This window comes from Argiope bruennichi, chromosome 7 (genome assembly GCF_947563725.1).
Source record: "Argiope bruennichi chromosome 7, qqArgBrue1.1, whole genome shotgun sequence".
Classification (NCBI taxonomy): Eukaryota; Metazoa; Arthropoda; class Arachnida; order Araneae; family Araneidae; genus Argiope; species Argiope bruennichi.
In genome coordinates this window covers 37,367,298-37,379,073 of record NC_079157.1, presented here as the reverse complement: position 1 = coordinate 37,379,073, position 11,776 = coordinate 37,367,298, and the positions used below count along the sequence as shown (strand labels likewise).

General features: G+C 26.7%; 1 protein-coding gene across 1 annotated transcript; it reads right to left on the bottom strand.

Annotated features, from left to right (window-relative positions):
* On the bottom strand, window positions 1–10,686 carry LOC129974997 (mediator of RNA polymerase II transcription subunit 8-like). The gene is made up of 7 exons (XM_056087850.1): window positions 10,535–10,686; window positions 8,700–8,812; window positions 7,458–7,602; window positions 2,954–3,094; window positions 2,785–2,869; window positions 1,806–1,961; window positions 1–258 (listed from the first exon to the last, which is right to left on the bottom strand). Exons 1-7 carry the CDS (start codon window positions 10,550–10,552, stop codon window positions 182–184), a joined length of 735 nt encoding a protein of 244 aa, XP_055943825.1. The 5' UTR covers window positions 10,553–10,686; the 3' UTR covers window positions 1–181.
* Window positions 10,687–11,776: the final 1,090 nt, after the last annotated feature.

The following is an 11,776-nucleotide window of genomic DNA, read 5'->3' as shown; positions in this document are numbered from 1 at the left end:
AATAACTCCACCAATTCCACTTTATTGACAAAGATGTCACAAAATATTTACAATGACTTATATACATAAAAGTTATTTCTTGTACAAAAATGCAGGACAAAGATACTATACATTCCAGAATTGTTAAAAAATGACAAATGGTTATTAAATTATCTTAATCTATTCTTTTTCTTTTAAAATCTTATCTTGCATATGGATGCATACTTCCAGCTGATTTAATGTTTGTTTTGATTCCACTTGGTACTTTCCCACCAGATGCTGGAAAAAAAATTGAAATTAAACTGATGAAAGATATTTATATATATATGTAATGATTTTTTAAAATCTTAATTTTCTATTCTTTTCTTACTTTAACCTATATTAACTTCATTCTAAAAATGGTCTCTTATTTCCTAACCCAAATCCACCTTTTATTTAATTAGTTTTAACATGTACTCTATAAAACTGCTAGTCTCTGCATTTCCCCACACTCTGAGTGAAGGAAAAAAATCCTTAATGCCTGTAACATTCTTTTAAAGATACCTAAATTATTGGGATTTATTTGTCAAAAGTCTCACAGTAAAAGAGTTGAAGGGAAAAATTTATCTCTTTTGTTCTTGTGTTGCAATGTATATTGACTGACATATTTCTTTGTACGTAAATTATGCCACTCGTGATGAAATAAATTAAAGTTATAAAATTTCAAAGGTTTCTTCTCTTTGGCCATGAAACTACTAAGACATATTTTATATATAATATATAAATTATGCAAATGACACACAAAAGTAATCAGATAACAAATGAAGTAGCCGCAGATATTCCTGTAGTAACCAAGATTTCTGCTTTAGAATTTGAATTCTTTTGCAAATATTTACTGTACATCACATTAGAAATATAACATGTTTTAAGAACAACCCAATAAAATTTAACAGCATCCAGAAATGACTAAAAAAATAACATGCTGTATGGTAAAATTAACTAGTTGGTAAATTCATACTGTTTTAAAAGATATTAAATAAAATAATATTATTAAGATTCAAATATAATTACATGATTGGAAGCTGATAATGAAGATTACTAATTATTTTCAAATAGTTACATTTTCTTAGAAATGCATAAAATCATACATTATAGTGATAGGCAGAAGGGACATTTATAATGAAAAAAATTGGCCAAATTAATCGACTATTATTTAGTATCTAGTTGGTGACAGAGAAATCTCAAAATTCTGCCACTAATCAGACTAATTTCTTCTAAAATACTTTGTTATCAGGATAAAAAATAATTGCGAGTTGATTAATTGAGCTAAGCATTTTGAAGTTCTAAGTAATCGCCTGAATAGTCAAGGCTTTATGAAATCACATTTTTTTTTAATTCTTTTGACCTCTGATGATAATTAAAACCTAGAAATTACAGCAAGGTTAATAATGAGAGGGTTAATATAAAAATGTCTAAAAGTACTGAATTTTTAAAAAAAATATTGATTATTCATTAATTGCAAGAATAAGGGTCTGAATACACAAATTATAAAAAAGGGGGGGGAAAAAAAGAAAAAAAAAAAACCTTTGCAAATATTTTACTCTAATAATCACATAGCACAAACTTGGAACACAAATAAAATAATGAATTATGTCAAATGTAAACAGTGAGAGGTAGAACAAGTACTGATTAAATTGAACAATAAAATGAATAAATTTATGCAAAAAGTACTATGTGTCATGACTGAATATAGAACATATTCGATCATACATAAGAACAATCAAAATCAAGGTACATTACTAAAATTCAGTTAAGTAAATTTGACACTAATAAATTAAAATTTATACCTGGTCGAGTGGGCTGTTGGGGAGGTGGTTGTGGATTAGTAGGCTGCCCTTTTGGAGATCCAGTAGTTGGTTTCAAGCCTTTCCCAACAGTTATTGCACATATTAAAGCACTAGTATCAGCTAAAGATGATGTCTGAGTAGCACTGGCTCTCTGACCTTCAGAGAAGATAAACTTATACAGAATGTTTATTCTTTGGTGATTATAACTGGCTGCATAAAACAGATTATTTTTTGATGGCAAAAAAATGCAAGCCAAACCTAGTAATTAAATAGTTTTCCTTTAAAAATTATTATTATTCATTGAAAAAATTCAAGTATAAAAAAATTATATACAAGCCTCAATATTTATTTATTTTGTCAGGGCAAATCGTTTACATATCTGAGAATAACACTCAACAAAAGAGTCAAAGCTATTTAAAATTTAAAAAAACAATAGATTAAGTGTTCAAATATAGATTATAGGTGAGATTTCATCGAGGGGAAAAGTCCCAGTTTAACAATTAAGAAATACATGTTTTCCTGATTAAAAACACTAATTATATGCATTCAGATATAATATCTTGAAGATGCTAAACACTTCCTTTTGAATTTAAATAATTATAATACATAATTCCAAGATTAAAATCACAGGGTAACAAACTGGAGTTAATCCTTTCTTAACTCTTATTTATCAAAGAAATTTGTAAGGCTTTATTGCACAAGAGTCTTAAAGAAAGAAATTTAATTTTGGAAGTTACTTATTTACAATTAAAGAAAAATTGAAAAAAAAAAAATCGTTATTTGGAATATTTTTTTAAAGTAAGTTTTATCAAACGGGACTTTCTTTGTGAAATATAATTATGCAGTATTTTCATTATTATTATTATTTTTAGATTTTGTATTTTAAATAGTGAAAAATTCAAATACCAACAAACCCAAGTAAAATTTGTTCTAGCAAATAAAGATTTTACAAAATAATATTATTTTGTAATCAACATACCTGAATCATTTTCCCAAGCATCTCTGTTGGCTTTGACTGTATCCAGTATATTATTTACAATTTTAGTTATAGCTGTTATTTGTTTCTAAATGAAGTAAGAGGTAAAATCAGTTATAATAAGTAATATAAAAAAGTTTTCAAACTATAATATTATTTTTAAAAGTCTTACTTGAGCCATGTCCATAGGCATACTATGGCTTTTTAAAGCAAACTGTTGTTCCCTAGCTTCTATTTCTGGATCTGGTTTGGTTCTCAAATAATCAGGAACAATTTCATGGTTGAAAGCTTGGACTCGATTCTCTGTCATTTTCTGTTGTAAATAAAACAGATGTATATGCATCATTAATTGAATAACAGATTGCATGTATATCATATTTTCTTAATTTGAGATTAATGCATTGTATTTTAAAAAACATTTAATTGTTTTATATAATGCATCCAGCATTATATATGTGTGTGTGTGTGTGTGTGTGTGAAAAAATAATTTGGTAGGTCTATAGCCAAAATGAAGAAACTTTTGAAATTTTAATTATCATTTATTTTACACAGGAGGAATATTCTGTACAAGGAAAAAGTGATAAGATGATGAATGCATTAGTCTACATCATGACACAAGCACACACAAAAAAGCGTGATTTTACTATGAAATTCTGAAGATTTTTTTACCATATGACATTCAAATGAATCTTAGGTATCTTTTAAAAATATGTAAAGGATTTTTATCAAATTGCACTCAGCATGAAAATCAATGTAGTCAGTAGTTTTGTTAAGCATGTGTTAGAAATAATTAAATAAAAAGTGGGAATTGGATCAGGAAATAAGATAAAATTTAAAAATGAAATTAACATGACTTAATTTAAGATAAGAAATTAGGAAATTAATTAATATTGTAACAAATAGAAGGGTAGCCCTTTAGCAGTTCTAGATTGAAACAAGCAATCAACCTCTAGCTGTCGGAAATGTAGCGTCATTAGGATTTGTCTATATTGTTTTATGTGTTAGTTGTGTTGTTCCTAATTGTTTATGATTGTAGTTCATTAGATATTAAATATAATTTTATTTGAGCTTGCCAGCACCTGTTATTCATAAATCACTCAGTCACATGATTTAAATTAGGCTTAAAAATTTTATTACATATATTAATTAGATGTGCCCATCTAAATAGGTTGTGATCCATTAACAATACCTCAAATCTGATCGTCACATATTAATGAATGGCTATAGCAGAAAATTATGTGAACATTAGTAGAATACTTAAGAAATAAATATATACACATATTATTTGTAATACACTTTAAATGCAAATATATAGTTACATTTAAAGTTTTGTTTCCTTGCAATGATGTTTATGAATACTCATGCCAAATTTAAAGTAAATCAATATCAAACAAATAGTGATCTGCTAAAAAAAAAAAAAATGCCAATACAAAATAAAAAGAATGCTGGCAGAAAATATGAACTAGTATACCTCAATTCATTAACATTAGAAATAATTCCCAACCTCCCCATGAAGTGAGAAATTGCAATCTAGCAAAATTTTTACTGAATTGGAAATTTAGCCATCTATTTAAATCTTTTATCAAATTCTTCACCATACATAATAAAACTATTATAAATATTTACAGGCATTTGCTACAATCAAGTATATATATATGTAAGCATTATTTTATGTGAAGCAGAATGCAGTTTGAAGACAGTGAAAAGACTTTTTACTTTTTAAAATTAAATTTAATATCCATCGAGAAAGCATATTTATTTACAAGAAGGCACGGACACGGCACGTCCATCACAACACGGCATAAAAGCGGAAATGGGGAAGAAGACAGAAATAAATTATCCCTCGTCTTATATAACCTTAGATTTTGATAGGGAAAATATTTCTTCATAGTGCTAATATATATTAATAAGATTCTGATGGGGATTTCTGACACATGTCAATCACGTGTAAAGGAAACACAGGGAACTTTCAAAAAGAATGTGCTTACTGGACAGTTTTTACCCCTTCACACAGAGCGTGAGAATGTATCGGCATTTAGTCAATTCAGCAATTTTACATAGCTTCTCTTGAATTAATTAAGTAGAGAAAGTGGAATTGGATCACGAAATAAGAGAATATTTTAGAATGAAGTTATTATGGGCTAAATTAAGATAAAACCATGGAAATTAATTAAATTGAAATTAGAGTTTAAATATCATTACATATATATAATAGGAAACTTATGATCCCCAACTAATTATTATATATAAAATTTTGAAAAATAATAATACACACATATAAAATTTTAAAAACAAACTTTATGTATCCACTGCTACACACCAAACAGAAATTGGATAGATGTCAAATGAGCATAAAAGTATTCTATAAAGAGATATGTTTTATACAATGCATCCATCCTCTACAGTATTTTATGCAAGCTATCTTGTTTAAAATGGAGACATCCTTTTATTTAAATTATATAAGTTATATCCAAAAAGATTAAAATACTTTGTGTGATTATAAGTTTTAAAAAAATATTTCTAGGGAGGGTATTGCTAGACACCAAAACAGGAATTGGTTAGATGGAAAAAAAAAAAAAAAAAAAACCATAAAATTTTTTGGGATTTTCTATAAAGAGTTATGTTTGATGCAATGCATACATCCAATTCCAGTGATAAAACCAAATATTAAATTTCATTCATTTAGCTTGTTGCTTTCATGGGTTTATGTTCACATGGCCATTAATCTGTATATAAATATTCACAATTTCATTTTTAAATCATCACATTTACAAATTCTCTGAAATTTTCTATAAAGAGATATGTTTAATACAATGCATCCATGCTCTACAGCATTTTAAACAAGTTATCGTGTTTAAAATGGTCATATCCTTTAATTTAAATTATATAAGTTAAATTCAAAAATATTAAAATACCTTACGAGATTATGTGTTTTTTAAAGTTACTTCTAGAGCATAGGTTCCCAAAGTGGTCCAGGTGGACCCCCAGGGGTCCACGTAGACGTGAAAAGAAAACAGGGGTTCACAAGTTGTAAGTGGGGGTCCACGAAAAATTTTCTGGTTTTCATAATAAAGAACAAAAATTTTGGCTTGGATTTACCTATCAACGTAGGCAGGTACATTCACTAGGTAGGTACTCAAAAATATTCGAGACTCAGTTCAAACACAGAATTGAATAGAACAATAGATAATAGTACAAGTATTTAATAATATGACATAGTTTAATAATAGTTTTATAATAATAGTTATTAATGATAGTTTTATAATAATAGTTTAATAAATAGGACACAAGAAAATGTGCTACTTTTTTTTCCTTCTTAACACCCCCAATTTAGGGTGATATTTTTTTGGAGTTTTGGGAATACAGTAGAAATGTAGCAGCAGGGGGTCTACCGAAAATAGTAAAACTTTGAAAGTGGTCCACGAGAAAAAAGTTTGGGAACCTCTGTTCTAGAGGGAAAAAATAATCCTCTCAATTTTTTCATATGTTAAAATAATATATTACATGTCGTGCTTAACTTCACTATATAACGAAGAAAATCAAAATACTGATTAACAGCTACAGAAATTTTCTTCTCACAGAGTGTGTTCAAAATTTAATAAAAATTTACAATTTTGATGTCAAGATCCTATATTAAGATTTATTTGCTCTGCTTCTTGTGTTTTAAAGGTATGATGCTCAAATACACACAAACAGACAAACAAATGTCTAACAATTCAAAGATTTAGTTTAATAACATTCAATTCAACAGTTTTAATGTATACATCATATACTAAAATTCACTTAACTACATTTGTGAATTATCACACTAAAATACAGGAAATAAATTGATTGGCAGCCAATCAACCATTAAATAGATGAGGTTGAAAATCAACACAGATCTATAATTCCAATGATAAAAATCTTCACTAAATGTCACACATCTAGCTTTCATTGTGTTTTTATGTTCACATACATATATATGATCCTTAAAGCTGCATATATATCCACATTACATTTTTAAATTTTCACATTTACAGACAAACAAACAGACCATAAATGAAAGGCGTTATTTTTATGGAGGGGGGGGGACTTATCTAAAAATGTGACTATTCATCAAAATTTTGTGAAAAAATATTCTTTATAATTAGGATATTTGATATATGAAAAGATAAAAAATATGGATAAGTCATATTGAAAACTGGAAGCATTTCTAGAAATATTCAAATATTACATTTTTATAAACATTTTTTTTTTTTTTAATTTCTTGCAGTTGTTTTTACTGCCACCATTAATCTGGAAAGCAGTCAAAATAAATTTCCGTACCATCATGAATTATAATATCAGAGAAAATCTACAACATTTTTTTTTTTTGACAAATTAATCCTACAATTTCTTTTGATAATAGATTAAAATAAAACTGGTGATAAACTAGCACACTTAAGGCATATGCATCACATTTTATTCCTACCATCTAACTATATATTGCATATTAATTAAATAATCTGATTTACAAACTTAATAAATCTTTAAAAGTTTGAATATACTTGCATAACCAAAATATACAAACATAAAATGTAGAATCATCAAAAGTTGTCATATTTTAAAAATTCTTTAATGATGCATAAAATTTAAAATAAGAAAAAAAGTTAGTGATTTAATGAAAGAAAATCATATTAAACAAAAGTTATACTTACTACTAATTCTTCATCTCTATCTGGATTGAGCAACAAGGGTAAAAGTACTCGATTTCTCAAAGGAGGAGTCTTTTCATTTCTTAAGATTTTCAACACAGTGTTTACTTGTCCTGATATTAAAGCAAAGTTGTCTAATACATGAGGCCTAACAGAAGAAAATGGTTTAATGCTGTGATAAATACATCTTAAAAGTCACGTGACTAAAAAAAGTCACTTAAATTTTTTTTAAAGGAACTTTATAAATTAGAAAATAAAGATTTTTTTTTCGTTCTAAAGAATGAAAAAATTAGCATAATAAAGAATTTCAGCTTATAATAATAAATTTAAAAAAAAAAGACAAATAAAAAGAAAGGCATTTTCAAGGAAATTTACAGAAATAAATATAATACCACAAGAGGATATTTTACATAGATTATGATTCTATTTACAGGATGAATGAAAAATTAACTCCCTATTACAAGAAAACATAGACAATAATATGAAAGCTTCAGGAATGAGAAAGTAAATAAATAAAAATTCTTGAACTTAAATTTATCTTCTAAAAGCTATATATGAAATAATAATTGTAACAGTTCTGATGACTGTCATATGCTCCAAGTTTTGTGACATGAGATATCACTTGTATTAATTCACTAAATATAAATCATTTAGATCTATGATATAAATTTATAATTTATTAAGTTGTTACTACATGTATATATTGAGTTTTATTTTTCTAAATAATTAATTTTTATTTTCAATTTCGATAGTTTAGATTCGATTTCATGAACGATATAAAATATATTTTTGGCAAATGATGATTTGTAATTGAAAACTACAATTTATTGTTATGCTGCTAAAATTCAATTTTACATAAGAGCAAAAAAGATAATATATAAATGTAATTATATAAAGAAAACAGTTTTTTCTTGTGTGAATGTAGTCAAAGCAAAGTTTTCTTCATAAATCTGACAAAGCTATAGAAAATTAGTATTAGTAAGTGATTTGTAAAATCTTAAATTAATAACAATGTGCATTTAACAATGTTTCTACTTCAGATTCATTCTCTCAATACATTTAATTCTTTTCAGATAATTAATTTACATTTTCACTAGAATGTTATATTTCATTCCATAAAAAATATTTTGAAAAAATCATTGATGTATCAAGATTCCTCATTTAATGACTCTAATTCATCTAGGATAAAGATTAAAAATAATAGAATGTAGAAAGTATCCAACTTGAAAATAAGTAACATCTTACCAACTTAAATTTTCATTTTCTAGCTTCATAATGAATGATGAAATAATATTTTTTAAATCTTGGCAACGGTTGATAAGTGCGTCAACAACCATATCCAAAGCCTTTTCTTCTTTCTGGAAAATACAAACATCATTCACACAATATATCTTGCATTTATATACAATGAATCTGTTATAACATTGCAGAAATTCTACGTAAGTTTACAAATCAAAAGTTTTCACTCTTCATTTTTATTTGTAACATGATTTTAAAAAGGTGTCAAGAGATTCTTGATCAAATGAACTTTTTTAATAATATATTTTTTATCATTATTACTATAGAAACATTTTAAATAGTTTTTCAGCACATATATGCATTAAATAAAATTATTTAATTTTAAAATAACTGACTTAATATTTAAACTATACAATTTTTGAAAAATAATATCAAATTATTAAATAGTGCATATGTATGAAGTCAGATTCGCAACACAAAAATATCATTAATGAAAACGTCTAATTAAAAATATCATTTTGATAGTTTTTTTATTTCAGTATTGTCTATGAAAGAAAATAACAATGCATTAAATTAAATATATTATAGGAAATGAAAAAGGAAACAAGGTGACAAAAATAAAGAAATCAGATATAAAATGAGGAATTGTAACACGTTTTCGAAACACATTAACACATTAGGATGAAAACAGAAATATAATTTGGGGAAATTAATAAATTACTTAAAATATTATCATATATTCCATAGGAATTAGAGTATAGGCTTATACAATATAATAAAAGCTGCTTCAATTTTAAGATGAATAAAGAAAAAAATCACAAAGTGTTAAATCTACATTAAATACAAAATAAATGCATAAGAGCTGCCTCTTGTTAATATAATATTAACATTTTGTTATGAAATGTAAATAGATTTAATAAAGAAGATGGATAAAGGCACTATCAAATGTCACATATCAAGCAGAAAGCATACAAATGTGTTAGCTTTTCTTCTTGTTAAGTACAAACATTAGAAAGTATAATATCTTGCAGATATTATAAATAGGAAAGCAAAGTTTTAGATCTCTACATATAGGAATAATCATTAGAATAAAATATATCAAAATTCAATCTATAAATACATTGTTTATATAAACATATAAACACATTGCTTATATATAAACATGTAAATCTTTATAAGCTTCTTGAAGAAGTCAAAATTTCTATTTAAAAAATAATTGTATCATGTTTATAATTTAAAAAATGTAATGTCATTCTTCACATACTGTAATGTGTAATAAAAAATAATGAATAAAAAATTTTAGAAAACAAATTCAATTTCATGTATTAGATACCATAAGTATAAATACCTAAGCCGTATAAATGATTTGCTTATTGAAAATTTCTCTATTCCAGGCGATTCAGATCCAACAGTTGAAAAATTGCTAAATACATTTTAGACCCAACATTAAAAATTGAAATCATAACCCATTTCGCATTATCAGGGGAAGAGCTATTTCATATAACATTGAACAATAAATGAATGAACTATTTTTTTGGAAATTATGACATAAAATATAGCAAAATATCATTCAGTAAAGCACTAATACTTTTCACAGGTTTGGAAACTAAAATTTACTTTTGTTTTTTATTTATAAGGAAATATTACTTTAAATTTTAATATGTAAATGTAATATAAAAATGTATAAAATGATCTTCCTAATACAGGTAAAAATAATTTTTATCAATATAAAATATTTGAATTTGTATAATTCTTTCTACAACTGATACATTTATTTCATAATTAAAATTACTTTACTTGGTTTAATTTCGAAAAATGAAACAGAAATAACCTCTACTTACATCCATTGGAGCACTCATTTTGACTATTTACAGATTTGACAATGCGGATTAAAATTAATGAGTAAATAAAAACAATTTTGAATAATTTTCAGTACTAGTTACAGTTGCAGTTACACTGAGTCTTTTCTGTGAAGTTATCTAATATTAGCGAAGCTCGATTTGAAGCAAATCAAAAGAACTGGATAACACATTGAACGCCTAAATACGAATCCAATTAATGATTGGATGGGAACCTAAGAAGGAGATGGCAGGGACTTGGAAAAATTAAGCTCGGGATGAGATTCATTAAAATGGCAGGATACTCTTAGCATGTTCATTCGTTATTGTTTCTTATGGCACTTGCCATTGGACAAGCCCGCTGTTACACAGACAGCGATTTTAAGCCTGTGGGGGAGCGTCTCTTGTTTTTATTGTAGCGCCATCTAGGGCCAAGAGAACGACTTAGCTACACACACGTCACAACCCTTTTTACGGGGCGGACTTCATTCACGCATCCACAGATCGTAATTTAGACCTGAATCAGAGAACGATCACCCCTGATCCAGTACCCCCAGTGGTATTACTCTCGACATGGAGGACTTTGTGACCACGATAGATTTATACGCGCGTCAGCCACCAAGCAAGTGGGGAATCTTCGGCCGGCGGGATTCGAACTCGTAACCTAAGGGACGCGAATCCAGGCTATTCCGACCTTTATTCATTCGTTAAAATGATAAAGTGCAATAGCCACCAAATTCCAAAAAAAAAAAAAAAAAAAAAAAAAAAAGATAAAAGATCTTCACACTTTTGGCATTATTTATATACTTGCAAATGGTCTTACTCATTCAATAGGTCTACATTGAGATTACCAAAATAATTGCTTCGTAAGTAGGAGGCAAGAATTCGGCCCTGGATGCAATTTTTTGGGGTTTTTCAAAAATTTTCGAAATAAATTAGCAATTAACAAATAGTTTGAATTAATATTATTTTTTTGCATAAAAAATTAAGTTTTTTTTTCTTCTTAATTCTTCAGTTATAATTTAAACACTGAAAGAAAAATAATTTTATAAATGTCAATGCGTTTTAAAATTTTAAAAAATATTTAAATTAATTTAACATTTTACATGTATGCAAATTGTTAAAATATGTTACTCATTTTTTACTCATAAAAAAACCAGAATGTTACTTAATGTAAAAAAATTGGAAACAAAATGCTTCTTGGCATCTCGAATAATTGATAAATGGTGATTGTGCCCAAGAGTT